Here is a 23,836-nt window from a genome sequence, read left to right as displayed (position 1 = left end):
CTACCGACAGTGCCACCCCGCACAACACCAACTGCGACAGTCACTTCGGGCACACAGACAACTCATTGTGAAACGAGCCACCGCGCACATGTTATTCCAAAGACGAAATCAACGGCAGTGCAAACAGACACAACTGTTACAGACAACACGAAATCCATAACCGACGCATTCACACAGACACACACACGCTCGCCTGCACATGCAACGGCAGTACAAACAGACAGAACTGTTACAGACAACACAAAATCCATAACCGAAGCATTCACACAGACACCCACTCTCGCCTGCACACGCAATAGCAGTACAAACAGACACAACTGTCACAGACAACACAAAATCCATAACCGAAACATTCACACAGACACCCACACGCTCGCCTGCACACGCAAAGACTCAAACAGAAACAGAGGTGGAACTAAGTGAGGCATGCGGAAACAAACCTGCCAAACAGAAGCAAACGACATGCAGATCTACCCGCCAAAAGGCAAATAAATGACAGTCATTGCAAGTTAATAACCACTCTCAGCCACGCAGTACAGTATTTCTGCAGGCCAGAAAACTTACCAAGAAACGTGTGAGTTACACTTTTCATCTGAAAACATACACAGACTGCACACAGAACAATATAATCCCCAAGGGACTAACCCTGAAGGCTATACCAGCTCTAGGAACACTCCCACCCCATCATCGTGCAAACTGGCAGACAACATTAAACAATGCCTCCTTCTCACTTTTGAATATACTCACGGAACACTGCGAAGAACTGGAAAGTTTTAGCCATAGACTTCAGAACATAGCTCTGACACCGGATGAGACGAAAGAATTAGAACAGTACCACGAAGCACAGTCTCGAAAACTGGTTCAAAAACAGGAAGAAAGCGAACTTCAATCAGAAGACAACCTTCCAGGCAAACGGCTACCTCACGCCAACAAAAGGGAGCTCGAATCTACAAATAGCAGACGTGGCTGAAGGCTCCCCAAAATTAAATCAGTCTAATGTTGTAGATATTTCAAAAACATTAAGTAGGGAAGAAATAAACGTATTTAGCAAGGGCCTAAACTTTTGTCCCACGAACAACACAATAAATGAATTTGAGCTTCACAAGGATCTTTCGGAATTTTCCCGACGAATGCGGATAAGACATTTTTTTGCCGACAACAACGCACCAGACACCGGGACGACCCCACTTAGAGCCCAATCTACTTGGACTCCTGAACCAGAACAAGCCATAGAACTCGACCTATACCTCAAAACTGTCACTAAAGAAATTATAAGCCAATCCAAGACAGCTAAGCGACCTAAAAACATAACTTCATCAGAGAATTGTATCATTTCAAATCTTAGTTGCCGGAACGACATTGTCATTAAGGAAGCAGATAAGGGTGGAAGTATAGTTATTTGGCCAATAGATAAGTACAAGCACGAGGCTTACAGACAGCTAAACAACCCTGAACATTACCGTAAGCTAGACAATGATCCGACGTTACCATACACACTGAAAATTACCAACAGGCTGAAATCACTTTTGGATGATGAATTGATAACACCGTCAGAATTCAAATTTCTTAAACCAAGCAACAAAGCTGCAGGACGCTTTTACCTCCTTCCGAAAATTCATAAAATTCCACCCACTGAACTTCACACCGCTAATATCCCAGGCCGTCCGATAGTATCGAACAACAACACCCCGACAGAAAGCCTCTCCACATTTCTTAACCACTTCCTTGGTGACTTTCCGAAAACACTTGCGTCATTTGTACAAGATACCCCCCATCTACTCAGAATTATAATACAAAAGGCACACTACCGCAAAACATAATTCTCGCAACACTAGACGTCACGGCCCTGTACACCAACATTCCAATCCCTGATGGTTTAAACTCGATAAAAGAAACGCTGTCCAAACACAATGCACAACACTCTATTGAAGTATACTTGTCTCTTCTTGAACTAGTTCTGACATATAATTACTTCGAATTTGAGGAAAATTACTATCTACAAATACATGGGACAAGTATGGGCACACCTTTTGCACCAACCTACGCCAACATATTTATGGGTACTCTAGAAACGGATTTCCTATCTCGTTGCACCCACAAGCCCCACACATACCTACGATACATAGACGATATATTCATAATATGGGAACATGGTCAGGAAAGTTTAGATAAATTTGTAACTTTCCTAAATTCTTTTCACACAACAATAAAATTCACATCGGAATCTTCAAATGAGCGTATAAATTTTCTGGACACAACAATATATATTGATAATGGGACACTAAAGACAATGCTGTATAGAAAACCTTTTGATAAACAACAGTACCTAGATTATACAAGCCACCATCCCAGACATTGCAAACAAGGTATCTTTAAAGGCCAAGCCACACGACTTCGTCGCATTTGCGTTGAAAACCATGACTACATAGACAGACTCGATCACCTTAAGGAAACCCTATCAAGCATGAACTACCCGAACACTGCCCTTCAGAAAGCCTACACCGCTGCAAGCAAGCTTGATCGAGCCAAGGTCCTCAAACCCCGCCCTAAGATCACAAGGACAACAACGCCTCTTCTTACTACTAAATTCTCAAACGCACTCCCCAACGTGAACAATATCCTCAGGAAATACCACCCAATTCTCACCAGCAACCAGAAACTTAATAAGATCTTTCCCGACCCGCCCAGAGTAGCCTACAGACGGAACAGTAATTTCAAGGACATTCTTGTACACCCCAAACTAAGGACAAAGACGAAGCCAACATCCGGTCCCTGTGGCCGCTCCAGGTGTTCCACATGCAAACATATTCAATCTACTACTACAGTAAAAAGTACAGCGTCAGATTACATTCACAAGGTAACTTCGAATTTCACCTGCACGTCAAGCAACGTAGTCTACTGTCTAGAATGTGCCGCTTGTAACAAGCAATACTTAGGTGATACTGAACAAGAAATGCACACGTGACTCAACGGCCATCGCGCGGATACAAAACACAATTTACCTAAAGCAGTAGCCAGCCACTTCAATGAACACGGCAATATATTTGATGAAGCAAGACTCTATATACTACAAACAAATTTTCGTTCACCTCGCGAGAGAAAATATACAGAATCATACCTCATACACAAGTTTAAATGCCTGCACCCCACGGGGATGAATTTATCGCGTGGCAGCTTAGAATCGCTAAAAGCAGTAACATAAACCTTAAATTGTTATACCATTAACAAAGGCGCAAAACAAGTTAGACCTCCAGCTAATCTCGATGCTCAACCTCACCTATTCTTCCATTTCCAGTTCTTCACTGCATCTCCCCTACCACTCAATTTATTATCCTCCTCCATGCTTTTACTCATTGATAAACCATACGAACGCTTTTCCAGGTACACCTGTCCCCTCAGTGTTCATGTTTCAAATTGTATTTCTTGCGCTGTCACTCTCCTGTGCCGTTTTTTTATAGTTTTTTTCTTCTTTTCCTTTTTTTTACTTATTCCCCTCAACCTCACCTATTCTTGCATTTCCAGTTCTTCCCTGCATCTCCCCTACCACTCAGTTTATTATTGTCCTCCATGCTTTTACGCATTGATCAACCATACGAGCGCTTTTCCAGGTACACCTGTCTCCCCCCCCCCATGTTTAAATTTCTAATTATATTTTTTCTACACTGTCACCCTCCTGCGCCGTTTTTTTTTTTTTTCCACGCAAGATCCACACCGAGACAGTCCAAAATCCCAGACGCCAGGATACCTCACAAGGTCTCGCCAATTCTGTATACCGCCGCGACGACGCCTAGGGCGAACTAGTGAGGCTAACGTCCCTTGACGGACCAAGCTGCTCCCTGTCAACCACAAAATTACCCGATGCCTTGATGCTACGCTACTCAAGTCATGCTTTCAACTCGTATTGTGACCTGCACACTTTTCTTTTTTATAATTTTTTTTGCCACTTTCTCGCTCTCCCGCTTTTGTCCCCTCCTCTTAGAAACCGCGCCTAGCCAGTCAAGCGGACATCGACGTGACGTCACTCCACTAACCCTTTAAAGCTAACCAGCCGAGGATGACGAGGCCGCCTTTGACGAAGATAGGTCCTCCTATCGAAACGTTGGCCAGCCTTTCTGAGGCACTTTATCCCTGTTTATAATCCTTATTCCTCGTATACCAGAGGGGTATTTGCTTTGAGCAAATTTTATAGACAACTTCCTGAAGTAAAGGAAATCAGCAGCTGAAAGGTTGCTGAGAAAGTCGCTGTGATCTAGAAACAGTGTGTTGCTTGCCAGTCTTTGCTGCTCCAAGTTTGCTACTGCTCATGTGCTGCGTCTAAAGATAATACCCGTGTCGCACGGGCAAATTTAGTTACTTTTAGCAAGTGCACTTCAGTGCACTGAGTGTCACTTTGGCGGCACGCTGCTACTTGAGAAAGTGCCCTTGGAATTGATGACGCTGGCAATGGTTGTACGGTGGAATTTCATTGATACAATCTTTATGAGAACTGAGGAATAAAGCGTATCATCCTGAAATTGTATTATCTGACGTATTATCCAGCCAAATCGTATTATCGGGAAAAGAAAAAGAACCGTATTATCCCGAAAAACTTATTATGCAGAATCGTATCAGCAAGATTCTACTGTGTCAGTATCAGTTTTAAGCACGGTTTCCTCTATAGCTGTGTTATAGGTAAAAACAGGATTTAGAATCAATTTTAGTGCAAAAGAAGTAATTCAATGTAAATAATCACGAGCCAAGCAAGACGAGAGAGCGTTGCATCAAAGGCGAGCAGAGGAAAAGTGGCGGATTTCGTTGCAGATGCCACAAAAACTGAGCACAAGCATTTAGCGCGTGTTATGGCTGTGCTTATTTGTCGCTTACGGACCACTTCGAGACTCCACTCATCTTTCACGCGCTCAGACAATGCAGAGAAGTGCGTTGCATTTGCATATTCAAGAGAGCGCATCTGCTAAAGACGCAAGCGTCCCGTTGTCAACTTGGCCGTAAAACAACAAAGAATTTAAATGGACAGACTGCCATGCTCTGCTCACCTTATTTGGCAGATGCGCAAGGGCAGTATTCCACCTTTACGCAAGCTTGACGAAAGATTGCACCATCTGAGCGTGCCTTGAACGTGAATTCCAGCCGCTTCCAATTGCCTGCAACGGTCTGGCTACAGGTGTTTGTACCACGACGAATGTGTCATGATCCTAAATGGCGAGACGCAGTACTATTGAGGCACCCCACGTATGAGCGCGTTGATCTCCTCATCCGACCATGTCGTCATTGATGCACTACGTCCATCTATTGAACTCTGAACAAATGATGGTAGCTGCACAGATAGAGTAGCTAGCACAGGCATCATCATCATCATCAGCCTACAGTAAAACCTCGATAATTCGAAGGTCGCCGGACCGCGAAAATTCTTCGAATTAAGCGGATTTTCGAATTAACCGAAATGAATAATAAAAAAAGAAAAGCAAGAACTTGCCGCAAAAAGAAATCACCTTTATTTTCCATGTCCGAGAAAAATTACTCAAAGTAATCACCGATGCGGGATTACTTGACGCGCTGGTTCGCCGCCCCTAGTGCCATGCTCTCCAGCTGGCTCAAAAAACGTAGCATACAAATATCACCCGCACTGCACTCAACAAAGTTGCGGACGATGTTCACGGAATCGATAACTGCCGCGAAAGCGGGCGTGGTGGTGCTTGACTCCAAAAATTTGTACTTGCTGGATATTCCGGACTTCAAAAATGCACCATCAGGGTTCCCATTGAGTTCATGCATTTTCGCACCCAATTTTTCGGACGAATTGAGACCCCAAAGTTCGATTTTGCGGACTAAATCGCTCTTTCCTAGCTGCGCTACCCAATCTTGGAGGCCGCCATGTTGGATTTTGCACTGGCTTGAATTCCAGTGGCTCGCTGTATAGCCTCCAAGATTAGAACGCGCGCTATCAATAGAGAGCTCGCGCAATCCTCCAGTCTCGGAGGCCATGCCATCGTCGTAACCATTTATTGTGTGTGTTTTTTTTTTTTTTTTTGCGACAGCAATTATATGGACACTTCAAGCGGATTTTCGCCGTCGGCGTCGCCGCCCTGAGGATCCATACAAAGTCCAAGGGCGATAAAATCATCGCCGCGCGCCCGCCGTATGTGCGAGTGACAGCGCCAGCGCGCGGGGGACGCGCGCTTTCATGGAGAGCGAACGCACGGCGGAGGCGACTTCCTCCCTCGTGCGAAAGGCCGGGGGGGGGGGGGGGGGCGACTTCTACTCTTCTAACAACTGCGTACTTAGCGCCGGAGCGGTTTCTCGCGCGCAGCGTATCTTGAAAGCGATCTCCAGACGGCTCTGACCTTTCGTATGGGCTGTGCTCTCGCCTCGCCGCTCAGTTTCCGTTGCAGCGATAGACCGCACGAACCTTCGCTCGCTGCGGGCTGCGGCGGCCGCGCTCGCTCGTGCGCGCTGACACCACGCGTGTTATTTCAGTGAGTTTTTTTTTTCTCAAGTTTCGGTTGCTATTTTGAACGTGGCGTGTACACCGAGCAGGTGTCTCGGAGACCCATGTCTCAGTGATCGGCGCTACCTCCTGTACCTTCGCGAGAGCTAAGCGGTGCGAAGCTCGTTTCTTGGATCTCCATGGCGAACTCCGTTGGCGGAGATTGCCAACGCGGTGGCGTTCGTGTCGACTGTACACGGAGATGACGTCATTGCTGCGCAAATCCAAGCAAGTCGATCCTCTCCAAGCGTAGTATGAGGCAGGGCATTATTAAAGATTTTTTTTTTTTCAGCCGCTCTAATGACTTTTTTTTTCGGCCGAACGAGTTTTCCGGACTATTTTTCAGTCCCCACGAGCTCGGAAAATCGGTTGGCGACTGTACGGAGCGCCCTAACCGCCGCACGTTGCTACTAGCCGGAAACTTCGAATTATCCGAATAGAGCCGTGCGGGCCATTCAAATTATCCGGTAGAATTTGCATTGAGAATGACGGGACCGCTCAAATTCTTCGAATTAACCGAAATTTCGAATTAACCGAGTTCGAATTATCGAGGTTTTACTGTATATTTATGTGCACTGCAGGACGAAGGCCTCTCTCTGTGATCTCCAATTACCCATGTCTCGCGCCAATTCCAACTTCCGCCTGCAAATTTCCTAACTTCATCACTCCACCTAGTTTCCTGCCATCCTCGACTGTGCTTCCCTTCTCTTGGTATCCATTCTGTAACTCTAATGGTCCACCAGTTATCCATCTTACACAGTGCATGGCCTGCCCAGGTCTATTTTTTCCACTTAATGTGAACTAGAATATTGGCTATCCCCGTTTGTTCTCTGATTCACACCGCTCTCTTCCTGTCTCTTACAGATACACAGGCACAAACAACTGCGCGGCCATTACACCGAAGCAGCGCGAGATAAATTATAGTAAATTAGCTTTTTATTTACAATATAGCACATTTTATTAGCTTATAACGCTTCTATTGCAGAAAAGGTGGTTTAAGGTTACTACCGAATCTGCTTCAATATTAGTTTATGTATCTTTTGAGCATTGCTACCGAGGCTGCACACTTCGACTTAGCGAAGTGAGTTCGCCAAACACACTCGCAGCTGAGTGTGTTCTGCAGCGAGTGTCAGTAAGCATTCATGTGTGACAGCCTCTGAATGACACTAGTGGCGGAGTGCACTCGCTAAAAATGACACTATATTTGCCCGTGTGAGAGGTGCATAAATCACGATTAATAAAGTGCATTTCCATTCCACAAAAGGTGCATGCTCGCAACGTGCTTTAAAGGGGCCTACCAACAGTTCTTGAACATACTAAAAAACATTGACAATCTGTTAACGAGGCTCCTGTGAACATGTGAGCCAAATATTATTGCACGGCATGCAGCAGCAGTGCGGTCAGATCGAAAGCAGCTATCCACCAATGTGATTTTGTGAGCGCGAGAGCATTCTCAGTAATACGCAATTGCAAATTTTGAGTCAAGTAACTGAAAAATATATAGGTCTCTGATCTCAGAAAACCGAAGAAATCATTTCATCTTTGCCCAGCGCATAGCTGCGTAGTGTAGCCTGTCGCGGCCGCGACGAGGTGCCGCGACAAGCCCTTTTGCCATATTTCGCCGCCGCGACACTCAACGTTTGGCCGGGGCTTTTGACTTCGCTGTGTAGTTTCCGGCGCCCTAGCAGAGACAAAAAGAGAAATCCAGGTATCGGTGCAATAACTATAGTTGAAGGATTTGAAAAATGTTTGCAGCATGAAATTCGTGAGACGGCATCCTTTCATAGTGAACCCATTCTATGATTAGTTAGGAAACTATCGCAAGGCCCCTGTAAGGGGTAACTTATTTGTTGTGCACCCATAGTTTTTTTGCTACAGTGTTGCCTATTTGGCTTCTGAAGTACATGCACAGTTGCTCTCCATAGAAATAGCCACATGAGAAAGCTGAGTGATTGTGTATGTAGTGGCTAGCATGTCTTGCTCCTGCCTTCTCATTGCTATGGGGCATCAGTTCGATCACCGGTGGCAGTGGCCGGCAGGACTTATTCACTTTATGACGAGGGCAAAGCTCGAGAGGAGGAGGTGGTCAGATGATGATAACACAATGACGACGCTGACGCAGTGAAAAAGATAGACAAACAAACCTTTTAACTGTTTTCACCATAAACCATGTTGAGGCTAAGTGGTGTAACCGCAATATACAGGATATTGCTACTGTGCTGCCCCTGCTAACAGGCAGCAAATGAGTCGAGGGGGGAATGGAGGGGAGTAATAGCACTCCTAATGTCTTGCTTCATATATTTCCGATGTCTTAATGTCTTTTTCTGCGAACCCTCTTGGGCTTCGCTTACCGTGGCGGCTGGGTGCTGCTGCTGTGTTGCGTACTAGCTCAGCACAAAAAAATAAAGGAATTATGCACCCGATGTCGGGCTTGAACCTTGGTCTTCCAGCACGAGAGCATGATGCTCTAACCATTATGCCACAATCGCATGCATACACCTCTCGTGCCAATGCAAAGTAGCCCTAAACCAGTCGGCTGGAAGGCAAGCAAGTGGTTTCTCCAGCGTGCGTACAGGTCCTTGAAATCCTTGAAAACCCTTGAAATTGAAAAGTGTGTTTTCAAGGCCCTTAAAAGTCCTGGAATTTTTTCCGTCCTTGAAAATCCTTGAGTTTTGTGAGCAGTGCACTCTGATATTGACATTGCGACCTCCTTTTTTCTGTTGTAGATAGGCGTCGATCTGACAATTAAACTCCCCATTTCCGAAACAATACGCTGGCGCGAGTACACGTGGTTCGGTTTTGCAGAACTGCACAGAAAAATAAAAGGTTCACCACCTCAAACCGCAAACGGAGCGAGAGACCCATGCTCCGCTTCGGTGCTGGCTTGGCTGGCAGTGTTTACGCTGCTTTCCTCACCCTATCGTTCGTTTCACTGCTCGCCCGTTGGTCTGCCTTTTCCCACTTTCACTCTTGCGTGCGAGGTGAAGCTAGTAAAGCTAAAGGGAGCTGTAGTAGAGAAACTTTACCACTGATGCTCAGTGCCTTTGGGTGGAGGTTTGTTATAATATTATTTATGATTATATAAGTGCAATAACATTACCGTATTTTCCGTTCTATAAGTCGCACCTTTGTATAAGACACACCCCCCTCAAAACGGCAGTTTTTTCGGAGAAAAAAAAACGTATATAAGTCGCACCTGTTCTTTCAGTAAGTGATTTAAAAAAAGTTACAGTGACGTTTTGCTGCGTGAACGCGGGTCACGCGCAAGCATATGGGTGCCATATATTTCCACTCCAGGTGCATTCCTGCAGTCGTGGTTGCCGCATTGTTCCGTGTAAAGTCCAATGGCGATAACATCGTCCCCGCGCACCGTATGCTGTATATGCAAGTGAAAGCGTGCGACGGTGAGCCGAATCGCGCACAAGGGAGGAAAGCAGGAAGGCTGCCCGGGAGGGAGGAGGGGCTGCCTGTACTCTCGTAGCAACTGCGTAGTTTGCGCAGCGGCGCACGCCGTATCTTGACAGCGATCTGCAGATGCGACAACTTCGGGGTCGAACGACTCGCGGTCGGCCTGCCGCCGCATGCGTTGCTGCTCCATCGTTCTCGCACCGCGCTCGAGAACTCGATCACAAGAACCTGGCACCTCGATGGCGCGCACATAACCCGTAGCAATTATGTCAACCAGTGCGCTTCGTTTGGCCATAACATCGGATCCGATTTTGACGGCAGTTTTTCAAAAAAAAAAAAGTACATAGGTCGCACCATTCTATAAGACGCACCGACAAATAATTAAGAAACAAAAATGTGTCTTACACACCGGAAAATATGGTATGCTGAATGTTTTGGAAATGTTATAGATGAACCAACCCAGCTAATACTGCAGAAGCCTGAGCAGCTGTTGTGAGTGTTCGTTGTGTTAACTTTTGATATTGCGGACTTGAGAAATGATCAAGACAAGGCATGTTTTACAAATTGCAATATAGATCTATTTGTTATAATTTAATGGATGTGTAGCAAGACTACACCGAATGGTTTGGAAATGTTCGGTAAACTTTCCCAGTTAATACTGGAGAAGTCAGAGTAGCTGTTGGAAGCATTCGTTGGGTTTTGCAAACTATTTTTTTTGTAGTGTTGTTAACTTGCAAAGTGATCAAGGTTGACATTATTAACATCATTGGGATATGCATTTATTTCTTTTTATTTTAGTGCAATAACCCTATGCTGAATGTTATGAATATTTTTGGTGATTTCTCCAGCCTATACTGGAAAAATCTCAGCCGCTGTTGTAAGCGTTCATTTGGTGTTAACTTATCGATATTAGACACTTTTATTATAATTGTGATATACATTTATTTATTCTAAGTGCATTAAAACTAGTCATTTTTGGGAATGCTAGAGTAAAGAAATCCTACTTTGGATGCAGCTTTGAGTCCTTGAAAAACCTGTGACAGGTCCTGGAAAGTCCTGGAATATCCTTGAATTTTTGCCTTGGAAACCTGTACGAACCCTGTTTCTGTCTTTCCTATACTACTCTCTCCTCCCCGTGTGCTTCTTTAGAAGGCGTGCAAATACTATGTCAGTACCGAATGTCATGCTGGCACTCTTTTCTCAATTGAAAACACCATCAACTTACGCTTATCAGGACTCCATGCTTTTCAGCTACACACTGTTTCCACTTACGCACAGTGCAAAATGCACTACGTGAGGTAAAAATGATTGTGCATGACAGGAAAGCGGGACAATGAGGAAGAGCGGTCGTGCAAGTGCTTGGCAAACACATGCTAGCAGATGGATTGTAACTGATGATCCTCATGTATAGACCAATCAATAGCTCTTACTCTGGTAACATCAAGTGCATGACCCTGTTTGCGTCACGACATGTGAAGGAAAACAGGCAAAGCTCCGAGAAAGAGCACACGGTTGTCCATTCAAAACCCCTCTTGAACATAATAATAATAAAACATTGCCAGTCTGTTAGTGAGGCTCCTGTGAACATGTGGGCCAAATATATTACACTGCATGCAGCAGGGAAATTACAGTCTTGTGTCAAAATTGGTAAAAAATCGCTTGCTCACTCTGCAATGTCGTCCGCAAATTCTAGCAACTCTTGGCTGTTTGCGACGTAGCTGCTTCATCGCAAGCAGCCAGGCCCACCAAGCCTGCGAGAACATTTCCAGTAGTACTACTGCTAATTTTGAGTTAAATGAATGAAAAGTATATTATGTCTGCAATTTCAAAAAGACAACTAGCATTTCATCTTTGCGCTGCCAGTCTACACATGGCAGTTGCAAGTAGCTGCGTCTGCTCTGTGTGGTCTCCGAGATAGCAGCGTAGATATTGCTATCACCACAGTGTGCTGCATCAAAGTTCTTCCCCCTTGCCATCTTCCCTGTGTGTAGCACCCATTGCGCTAGCGCAGACGAAAGGAGAGAGAAAGCTGCTCATCGCTGAGATAACTACGTCGACTCCACTTATACTTGAAGGATTTGGAAAATCTTTACGGCAGGAGACTTATAGTGAGGCCATTGTGTAATTAGTTATAAAAGTGTTTCGGAGCCCCCTTTATGGCGTGTTTGGTTCAGGAATGGTGCATGGCACAACAAATGAGCTGCACCCGCTCGCTGCAAGGTTTAACGGTGCATTGCACAACGGCGGCACCTTACTTGCATTCAGTGCAATCGAGGATTGGGGTTCAGGGGGCACCGCTGTACTTCGGAATCAAGAACAACCAGTTAAGGGGAGATGCACCCTGACACGTCGACGCAGTGATGTCCCAGAAGACCGCGACGACGTTTGGTCCTTGTCCGGGGAAGGTTGGTGAGGAATGGTGTATGGGCGGAGAGAAGAATGACACATCTGTAATACTGTGACCCAGTATATGAGGTGTGTTCAAAAAGAAACCGAACTTTTGAAATAGCGCGCCAACCGGCAGAGGAAGCACACTGCGGCTACTGAGTGCATGTAGCGGCAGGTTTAGACAACAAACTGCCATTTGCCGCGTTTCGCACTGACCGTTAGTTGGCGAGTTACAGCCGCTGAAGTGAGCACATGAACAAGCTGTTCTTCGGATTGTTGCCAAAGTGACAATGAACGAATTGGAAGAACAGCGTGTGTCTGTGAAGTTCTGCTACAAACTTTGGAAAACTTTCACAGAGACATTTCAGTTGCTTAGCCAAGCATACGGGGAGGACTGTATGAGTCGCAGGCAGTGCTATGATTGGTTCAAGCGTTTAGAAGAAGGAAGAATGTCGGTCGGTGACGATCCCAAGCCTGGACGACCTTCCACATCCACAGATGATGCCCACGTCTAGAGAGCTTGAGCTGTGATTCGTGGAAATCATCGTTTGACTGTTTGAGAAGTTGCTGATAAAGTGCGTATCAGTGTAGGATCATGTCATGAAATTTTGAGTGACAAACTTGGCATGCGTCATGTCAGTGCAAAATTCGTGCCGTGTTTGTTGACTGACCAACAGAAGCAGACCCGTGTTGAAATCACACAAGAACTGCTCGCCGCTGCCAATGGCGATGAAAACTTTCTTAAGAACATCATAACAGGCGATGAGACATGGGTTTATGGCTATGATGTTGAAACGAAAGTGCAGTCATTGCAGTGGGTGGCCAAAGGTTCTCCTCGTCCAAAAAAAAGCACGCATGAGTCAGTCAAAAATGAAGGTGGATGTTGGTTGTGTTTTTTGACTGCAAAGGCATTGTCCATCAGGAATTTGTGCCACATGGTTAGACGGTAAACAAAGAAGTTTACCAGGGAATCCTAGCACGTTTGAGAGATTCTGTGCGCAGTAAGAGGCCTGAATTGTGGGAAAATTTAGGCTTGGATGTTGCATCATGACAATGCCCCGGCTCATGCGTCACTCCTTGTCCGCAGCTGCTTAGCGAAACACCACACTCCTGTTGTGCCCCACCCACCATATTCTCCGGACCTAGCCCCAGCAGACCTTTTTCTATTCCCCAAGCTGAAAACCACCTTGAAAGGACGTCGTTTCCAAACCGTAGAGGAGATCCAGGACAATGCGAGAAGAGACCTGCGTGCCATTCCAGAAAGTGCGTTCCAGAGGATTTCCAAAAATGGAAGATGGGAAGAGTGCATTGCCAGTAGAGGGGACTATTTTGAAGCGGACAGCACTTAAAATGTTGTGCCATAAGCACTGGCAGTAAAGGTGTTATAGCAAAAGTTCGGTTTCTTTTTGAACACGCCTCGTAGATATCTAAGTGCATTTAAGTGTAAACCGCATGCACGCGATCTTGCGCGCCACAGCGACGCGATGGAGATTTCTGTCGTGTTTGCTCGTCGCCTACAGGTCGTATCGCATGCGAGCAACGACTTTGAGCGACGTCTCCACTGTGTTGCTGGTATGAGGGCAGCAAATTCGCTCCTAAACTGGCATGACACATGCTTTATTGTGTTTTACTGATGAAAATGGAATACCCGGAGTTGTGGACATTCAATTGGTTAAATATCTTGTATCTTTATAAAGTTGAGGAACATTAAGAAGTGCGCTTGGTGAAACTATGGGACAAGTGCTTATGTAACAAGGGGGTTATGTTTAAAGGGGCCCTGAACCACCCCTCAGGCTTGGTGAAATAACAGTCTGCGGGTAGCATACGCTGTTGCGAACATCTCAGCCAAGTTCTGCTGTCGTACGCGGTTCGTGGAACTCGCAAGTGGAGCGCGAAGTCACCTTTCTCTCAAACGCTCTCGTTTCAAAAGACCCCATGATCCTCGCTCTTTTCTGTGTGTTATAGTTCGTAATAAAGCACACTCTCATACACGGCTGCTATTGGTCGCTGCAGTCGGCTACACCGCGGCCACCGCGAGGTGTCGCCACGAGGCCACTGGCTAAGCGCACTGCGGCTCGCTGAGGACAACAGTGTTTGGCTTACATTTAGTGCTTCGTAGGCACCAAAATCGGAAGGCCAAAATCAAATTTGAACTCTGCGCCACGGTGACATTTTGGAGGCGGAGTGTTGTGGCCACGCCCCACTCTGCCGTCGCCTTTGCAGTGCAAGGCATTGAAGGAGGAAGGGAAGCACAGCGGAGGCCGTGTTTGATTGCAGTAGCTCCGCTTCTACTGAACTAGCATTTCAAGTACTTTTTGCGGCAAAGTGATTCTGAAATAGCCTATTTTCACTTCAAATGTCTATCTACACTTCGATAAAAAGGGGTTCAGGGCCCCTTACATAAACATGGTTCATACCATGTCTTGAACATTCCGTCTTCATTTGATCCACCCTTATAGGCTGGCTTGCTGGAGCTTGTATCTGCACATACATTGATTGTATGTGCAGATACAGATATCATATCACATATATATATATATATATATACATATCGCATACATATCACACACACACACACACACACACACATATATATATATATATATATATATATATATATATATATATAATACGGTGAGATACTGACTGTCAAATTGCTGTGAAAATGTGATGAGCTAGGCATAGAAAGCTTCTTTTAAAGTTTTGCACTCGTAGGCAAGTAAGGGATCACTTTCATGTTCAAGACAATGGAGTGGCAGGTTCATACATGTGTTTGGTGTATCTTGGACACAGTGTTCTCATGTGCGTGCAAATAACATATCTTGCACCATTCTTCGTATTGTACTGTTTGTTGTAAGTGGGATCATAAATGGGCTTGACTGTAGTATAAATTCTTGGCAGGGTCCCCATAGAAAAGTGGTTCAAGAGAGCGGTGGTTTCTTTGTTTCGGCTAGAGGAGGAAGAGAGTGCTTTTTTTGTTTCATTGTAGTTGTCTTGATGAGATGGTATCTTCCTGTTAAAATGTTCACACCAGGCAGGCTTCACACTTAAACAAGTATAGTCCGTACCATGGTACAAGACATATTTGCTCCAAAATATTTTAATTGTGAGGTTGTAGTGTTCAATCATTGCTCTTTCTTTATGCAGAATGACGAATCAAGCATGGAGGTTGACCAAGCACGCACAGGACTCATCCCGGCTCATGCAATCAAGAGAGAGATAGAAGACGAGTCAACCGAAGGCATGACTTCCTCCTCGACACAGGACACTCACGGTGATGACTCTGCCCAAAATGGCGTGGGTGGGCCTTTCCTGGGCTTTCTTAGCTCCTACGTCGTGAAAGAGGAGATCCCCGACGATGACGACGAGGATGACGGCGGCGAAATCGCAGCACCCCCGCCCAGCTCTGGCTGCGGTGTAGCACTTCCGGATGATACGCCGTCGTCGTGTGCCTTCAAGATCCAGGAGTTTGGCACAATCCCACTGAATGAAATCAAGACCGAAGATGGCATCACGCCGACGTTGCTTCCGTCGACGTCAATGCTTCCGTCCACATCATCGGTGACCATTAAGAGGGAGCCGCCGGACTACGACATTATGGAGAACGGCATCTCGCACGACCAGGGCTGCCAGGCGGACGATGTTACCAACCCGTCGTCTGTCATTCTGATGCCGCCAGGATATGTCGGCGAACCTTCTTCGTCGGTGGCTACGGGCTCGACAGCGTTCGCGGCCAGCGGCAACGGGATCCTGACGGGCGATGCGGGCATCGTAATCTCCAACCTGCAGTCGTTCTCGAGCACAAGTGCGCAGCAAGAGTGCGTCGCCGAGGACGTTGTCCACTGCCCAAAGTGCATCAATGGCGAGTCCAAAGAGAAATGCGACAAGTCGACGTGCACGAGCCTACCGACGCGCACTGTCTGGACACAGACCGTGGAGCCTGAAAAGCGGACTGTCTGTACGTGTGTCACTCTCTTTCTCATTTTCTTTCAAAATAGCAAACTGGACATGTCACTTCTAGCCGCGTCATGTTTTAGGTTTTCAGTGTTATTTCGTATTTTTACCACATCGTTGCGATTTTTCATCCTTTGTTCAGTGTAGTTTCGGTTCCACAGCAGCAACGTCACTGTTTCTCCAGGTTTCAAAATCTACCCACAAACATATCGCTGCATCTGCCCCTAGTGCGGCGACACACGCCCTACACTCTTTCACATTTCAGGGGGGGGGGGCAAACCTCAACACTTAAAGGTGCCTAGCACGTCATTTAAGTGGTGGGAGGTACAGCTGACCGGCAATACCCTGGCGGGACAAGAAGCTCTTGTCCAGCAAGTATGTCAAGCAGCCATGGCCAGTGGAGTCCTGGAATGAGCACACCACCTACTCGTTCTCAAGATCAACGACCTCGATGGTCCAATTAAATGTTTTCTCTCTCTCCTGGTTTCAGTTTACTAAACCAGAGGATGCCAGTTCATTTGGAACGTCCTCTCTAGGCGCGAAAAGAGTTTTGCTCCTGCCAAGCTTACATTGATTTGCAGAGCGTCTCACACAACCAAATTGGCAAAACGAATGCAAACTCCTGGACCCTGGATAACTCTGGAACCAATTCTAGCATGTGCGTTGCATTGTCTCACCTTCTTGCTCTGGCAGCTTCGTTTGCATTCCAATTGTGGATGTGGAGGTATTGGCCTGTGTTGTAAATATAGTTGCTCACCGGCAGAGCAGGTGTTCCACTCCAAATCTGAAATTGTAAGTTTAGATATGCTACCATTGGGGTGAGCGCTGGCTAGTATAGTGCGCCAACAATTGGCAGTTAGTGCGTCCAGCAGTCTTCCGCTTGTTTTACAGCCACCAAAGTGGCGGTTTTAATCCCACTGGTAGGATAAATTTCTTTCTCTTGCATTGTTCTGCAGCTCGAACAAATTGTTTTTAAATATACAAAGCATTCTTTGCCTCATTCCAAGCACTTTGCAGTAGGTAGGTTCCTGTCTGACCTTGTTTTGGGCCTCTTCATTAAATGTGTGACTGATGGTGGCATTGAACCTGTCTTCCAGCACAGCATAGTGGCCTTGATGTTCTGATTATTAGGCCACGATTGCACGCGTACTCTTATGCCTAAGCCAACTAGCTCTTTGAGGTGCTTCGTGGTGCCCTCCGTGCAACTTTCTCAAACTCTTTCCTCATGACAGCTAGTGATTTGGAATACTGTGTTAGACTTCATCGCTTTTGGTATCAGCCCTGATTCCCCAGTCCTTTTTTCGTAGCAGCTAAAGCTGTGTGAAAGCTATGTGACACTGCCTTCATGATCGGATCAAGCTTTCGCACCAGAGTACAAACAGCATCATTGTTTTACGATAGACCACGTGACATAGACATACGGTTGTGTAACACCTGATCGCAGATGGCATCAAAATCCATGTTTCTTTTCTTTCGCTTACGTCCAGTAAATAATGTGCCTAGAAAAAAAAAAGAATGAAAGAAGACCCTGCACGGAACCGCCCAGCCACTGCCCACGTTGTCGACATCTCAATGCCCGGATTTATGCTGCATCCTCATAGTTCGATTCGATTAGAAAATTATACTATTCGAACACCCCTTTAAACTTCTACTGCTTTCCTCGTACTCAATATCTTCATCATCACCAGCCTATTGTTATGTACACTGCATGACGAAGGCGTCTTGCAGCGATCTCCATTTACCCTTGTCTTGTGCTAGCTGATGCTAACTTGCACACCTGCAAATTTCCTCATTTCTTGAACTCACCTAATTTTCTGCTGTCGTCGACTGCATTTCCGTTCCCTTGGCATCCATTCTGCAACTTTAATGGTCCACCAGTTGCCCTACTCAATATATGGCCTGCCCAGCTCCATTTTTTTCTCTTGATGCCAACTAGAATATCGGCTATCCCCGTTTACTCTCTTCCTGTCTCTTGGCGGTAAGCCTAACATTTTCCAGTTTCATCGCTCTTTGTGCGGTCCTTAACTTGTACTTGAGCATCTTTGTTAACTTCCAAGTTTCTGCCCCATAAGTTAGCACCTGTAGAATTCAATGATTGTACACTTTTCTTTTCGACGACAGTGGTAAGCTCCCAGTCAGGATTTGGTAATTCCTGCTGTATGCACTCCAACCCAATCTTATCCTTCCGTAAATTTCCTTCACATGATCAGGGTCCCCTGTGAGTTATTGACCTACATAATCGTATTCCTGCACAGGACTCAGTGTAGATTTCTATAAAAGGAAACGCGGAAAAGAGCAACAATGCCTCGAGGCACCGCAGCCTGTACTGCACACTCTTGCGACGACACTGCCTGAGGTGCTCGTTTTTATACATATGGCTGCTGTAGTTGTACAACAGTAAAGTTCATTAATATTCATGTAAAGAAAACATTGATTTCTGTCCTCGTGTGCAAGCAGCCAATTTCTTCCACCTCCTGATAAATCCTCTGTATGCACTATGCGTACGAGTCGATAGCACTGTGCAGCATGCCACCATAGGCAGGAAAAAAGTTTACTTTGCCGAACTGGTTCAGTGTTGTTAACTGGTTCGTGAACCATTAGAATTTCCATACCGAAACTGAACCAGCACGAAATTGGGAGTGCACTGGACCTGAACCTGTATCTTTTTTTTTGGTTTGACACCATGCTGGTAATGCTTTGCAAAACCATAAACGATACTGAATAGCCAGCTACCTGCAGAATGCTTCACATCATATCAATTCTCAGAGTGCGTAGGATGGGCATTGTTTTTATTTAGATTCCCCTGGCATTGTTTGTGTTTCGTTGATTTTTATTGGATTTTCTATTCACTGAGAACGAAACCAATGCTTGATGCTTTTATTTCCTTTGTCAGGGGCTAGTTGTAGTGGTGCCAAGCCAGTGCACTTGTTTGGCCACGTTTCTGAGCCCTGGGCAGCCAGAAAAGTTTAATAACCAAACTTTTCTTTGACTTATTTGAATCAATAAGCCGCTTCAAAATGCACTATAGACATTGTTCCCCATCCTAAATATTGAGGTTTGTTTGTATTAACTAGAAACCTGAATTACCCAAGTTCCAACTCTTGCGAGTTGACCGTAGCTTAAAATATTACCGTTGAAAAGCTGCTTGTGGAGTACAGCATCTAACCAACATCTTCAGTTCTCTTATACCTGTGTCACACGGGCACATTTGGAAGGCCTTCCAGTCGACGGCCTTTGAAATGCCACTACTCTGTCGACTCAAAGGAGTTGTCGCGCTGCTACACGGCACTTTTGAAAGGCCGTTGGGTGGTTCAGGCGTTTCTCGCAAAATTGTGTGGCGCTGCAGATCTTTATTTTCGTTTTCCTGTCGCCAAAAGTTAAACAACATGAAAACTACTTAAAAGCACTATAATTTCTTTTATGTTTGTTTATACGGAGAAATGGCGGCGATATGACGGCAGCTGGCTGCACATGGAGTAGAGGGAGAGTACTAGACAACATGGAGGAAGGAATGAACACAAGCACATCACTGTTGTCGAGAGTATGTGCAGTTCGGACATATCAAGTGGACGAAAATACTTTATGGAGTAATTAATAACACTAATCTATGGTATTTTTAGAGCATTTTGGTTTGATTTGTTCTTTCTAACCATGAGTATGAGCACACTGTGAACGAGAGGGCATGTTTGCGCTGTTTCCGCTTCCATTGCTCAAAGGCCATCGAGATTTCGATAGAGTTGTAGGAGTGCTCCAGTTGAGCTCGATAGGACTATTGACTCGGCGGCCTTCGAAACCGCCCGTTTAGCAGCTCTAACTTGACCTTTGAGTCAACTGACTATCGGTTGGAAGGCCTTCCAAACGCCCGTGTGACACGGGTATTAGACAGAAACTGGTTGGAATGGTGGACACCCCACATAACCACCTTTTCTTCATTTTTTCCTCTTGAAGCACGCGGGTCCCGCATATCAACGTTCATACAGCGCGCCGGTTGAAGCTTTGACATTGTAACCGAGATGGCGCCACTTTCTTTGGCGTTGGATGTCACGTGTTATGCTTGTTTTCTTCCGGCTGATACGGCCATACGTCTAGTTCACAGCAAGCACCAGCCAAAGAGATGCACGAAGCGGAGGTGTGGTATGTGCAGCACGAAATCTCAGCCTTCGAGAACGACGTGGATGTGTGAGACATGCAACGTCCCATTGTGCCTGAGGGGAAACAAGGACTGTTTTGCAGCATTTCACCGAAAGTGGCTGAAACTTGCTGCATGGTGGTCACCTCAGGTGACCACCTCATTTCTTCTGAACTAATGTGCCAATTTTTTTCCCGCATTATAAAAGTCATTTTTGGACGAAGGCTAATCTATATTTTCAATAAAATATTTTTTCCCTCCAATAATAAAGTTCTGTGCATGAAAGAGTTAGGATTGCATGCTAGCAGTGATTACCTGTGGCACTCGTCTTGCGACGGCAATTAGTATATAGACATTATAGATGCGCTCATGCCATCACTGCCACTGTGCTATCCCATTTGCGACAGCACGTCCGTGGCTTGGGTGTCGAGTGTTACAGGTCACGTGATCTGCTGCAGGTGCAATGGCGAGCATGTGAGGACGGCAGCAAAGTTGAACCGAGATGACTATAGTGCCTTGATGCGTGCTTTCTTTCCGCACACTTACTGTTGGGAGGTCACGTGAACCCCCCAAGTTTCAAAGGCATGGCACAGTGAAATGATAAGGAGATAGGAAGCACGAAATATCCATTTGGGTAAAGCACGCGGGCATCCTGCTGCTAACATTATCACAGCAACGTCGCGACCGTGACTGCTCGCGGCCGTCAAGTGCGTGGTCTTCATGTGTGTCCTTGGAGGCATAACACCATGCATGTTGAATTAGTGACCAAGTGTCTGCTGCAATTTGTTCTGCTCATAAAATTTGGGCAATATTCTAATGTACATTGCTGCGGCATCCCTCATGATGCACTTTGTCATTTCAGCACATTAAAATTAAACAAGATAACTTTATCTATCTTCTTGTTTAGTCTTGCCTAGTCTTTCGTCAGTTTCGAGGAAGCTTTAACTTGGGGCCACCACCAATTTCCCTACTCAAATGCATGTGAGACACAGAAGTGCTTCACGAGACAACTGCTGGACCGATTTGAATGAAATTCATTGCATTACAGAGAGAGAAAGTTAAGTTTTTGCAACCCTAGGAAGCTGAATTTTTGTGTGGGACCTCTAATCTCTTGGAAAAATTGCCAAAAATTTGTAATTTCCCCCAATAACATAGAAGCATGGAGTTTACAAATCCGTAACTCTGCACCAAAAAGAGATACCTCATTTATGTAAACTGCAACTGTTAAGACATGTAAAGCAGACTAATTTGATGTACGAATTAACAGCCTACGTGAAATTGTTAGAATGCTTACGAGGTTTTTGCAAAAGTACTACTTACAATTAGTGGTCTATTTCAGAGCGGTGTATAATAGATCAGTTTAGTTCGCTTTAGATGTATTCTTAGCGGAATTTTACAGAATTGTGACATTGTTTCTAATTGCAGAGTTACCAATTTGTTAACTTAACACATTAATCTTGAAGTGTTGCAGTTCTCCAAAGTTTTGAAAATAAATACAGGACATAAATTCAAAATTCGTTACCTGCAATTACTAGATTTCAGCATTTCCTTTTAAATACAACTAACCTCACTAAAATTGGTGTAGTGGTTGCCAAGAAAACCAGTTTCTCCATTGCCATGTATTTACACAACCGTTCCCAAGCTGAAGCTTCTTTTGAAGTATTTTTTTTTTTCTGATTTTGGTTGGTCGATGCTGTGTCAGTTGACAAATTCTCGTTGCACATATGCCACCTGCAGGGACTCAGGTTGCGCAACTCGGGGACCTGAAGATGCTGAAACATCGGGCCACGCAGACAGACCCATGGCTCGAGCGCTCTCCACGGCTGCCTAAGATCGTGCGCAGGAAGCGAAGATTCGAGGACGACGAGGACAGCGTTGGCAAGCCCTGAGATGGTCACCACTGTTACCGTGCTTGTAACCCGCCGGGATGTGCGTTGTACACCATCGTTCTCCTGGCAACACTTGCTGTTTGCATGCGTCGCTTTCACTGTTTATTTGTTTGTCTGTGTGCATTGTCGGTCAGTTCAAAAGGAGATGCTGATAGTGCAGTTAATTGCATGGAAGCTATAGTAGTCTCACTGAGGACTTCCCACTTAATTTCTGAAACAAAATATTGACTAGATTCTTCAGCATCCCTATTAGGCTATCCTGTGAGGAGTTCTCTTGTTGGATGGTTTGTCGATAATCCAAGGTTGCCGCAGTGCAACAGCGGGGTACCTCTGATCCTATTTCTCAGCTTCATGGCTGTGGGAAGTCTAAAAAAAAAGGGGGAGGTGCGGATGGAAATCATGTATGATGTTGATTACGATCAGCAATTTAAAAAATCATATCAATTTGCGATTGATGCGGGCTTTTGTAGCCCACAAAATTAAGTGTGATGCAACATTTTGCGGACAGGATCATGAACAGTTTTCAACCTAGCGGGACAACACTGAAAGATGTGTTGCCAATGGTGCAAGTATAGTGAAACTCACCTTTATCACCCCTAACACCTACTTTTCTTGTTGTGATTTCAGACAATGACAGTCTATAATCATTGTATAGTCATTTTTGTCAGTTGCAGATAAGTGCTCCTGAGCGTAGCAGATCACAATCATTTGCTGCAAAACCATTGCCTGTGTTTCGAAATGTGCAACCGATTTGGCTGTATACAAAAGACTCTCAAGAGTTTACGTGGTGTGGCTGCTGTGGACAAGTTGAATACCTGCTCAGTTTGGGCCTGATGCTTGTATAAGAATAAAGTGTTGTATTTGTGACACATACTGGTAAGAACTGCAGATGTAAATTTTATGCTGTTTGACCAAGATTTGTGCAAATTGAGCCTTTTTCACAAAACCTTCACACTTTTCAGCTTTTGGGGTAGCATTCCAGCTTTGGCACATTGTGCTCATCCTCCTTGCTTAGTTTCGATACAATGCAAATCGCCAAATGCACTTTAACTGTCATTTCACAAGTGGTAAAATAACCGCTTCATTTTTATTGTCTTATGATCGTAATATACGTAGCTGAAAGGAATTGCCTGTTGAAGTAAACAGAAATAAACAGCTTTTCGTTTTCCTTTTGAAACAATCAATATGGTTGTTCGGTATCAAGCACATTTCACAAATGCACATCTTACTGTAGCAGCATTCAGTGGTGCCACTGAATACTTCAGGTATTTCATCAGGTTAGCTTGCTGCTCCATACCCTTCATGTCCTTCAGAGAGAGAGAGAAAAACTGACGAGCATGTGGATTTTACCATAGTCACTGAGTGTGTGGAAGATGTCTGGAAATGGATATGGTTGTTCAATAAATGTTTTCCTCCTGGAGAAACTGCTCTCAATCGCTTCCCTAGCGCCCCTCACACATTTCCTCCAAGTTCTTGTCAGCTACAGAGAAGATTGGTGTGCTTGAGGGAACTCTGGTGTTGTGATCGTTCGGTCACTATGGTAACGATTGGTTGATTTGTCTAATCTTTATGCTCTAGGCTTCA

At 45.2% G+C, this 23,836-nt stretch overlaps 1 protein-coding gene across 1 annotated transcript in view; it reads left to right on the top strand.

Annotated features, from left to right (window-relative positions):
- The window catches only part of LOC119458201 (uncharacterized), a 40,436-nt gene extending 16,760 nt beyond the window's left edge, over window positions 1-23,676 (top strand). The window contains exons 3-4 of the mRNA XM_037720026.2: window positions 15,428-16,238; window positions 22,101-23,676. Of these exons, the coding sequence (XP_037575954.1) occupies window positions 15,428-16,238; window positions 22,101-22,252 (963 nt within the window). The 3' untranslated portion in view covers window positions 22,253-23,676. The remainder of the gene's footprint in view (window positions 1-15,427; window positions 16,239-22,100) is intronic.
- The last annotated feature ends 160 nt before the right edge of the window (window positions 23,677-23,836 follow it).

This window comes from Dermacentor silvarum, chromosome 7 (assembly GCF_013339745.2).
Source record: "Dermacentor silvarum isolate Dsil-2018 chromosome 7, BIME_Dsil_1.4, whole genome shotgun sequence".
Classification (NCBI taxonomy): Eukaryota; Metazoa; Arthropoda; class Arachnida; order Ixodida; family Ixodidae; genus Dermacentor; species Dermacentor silvarum.
The sequence above is the reverse complement of the archived record's forward strand: the minus strand, read 5'-3'. Positions and strand labels throughout refer to the sequence as shown.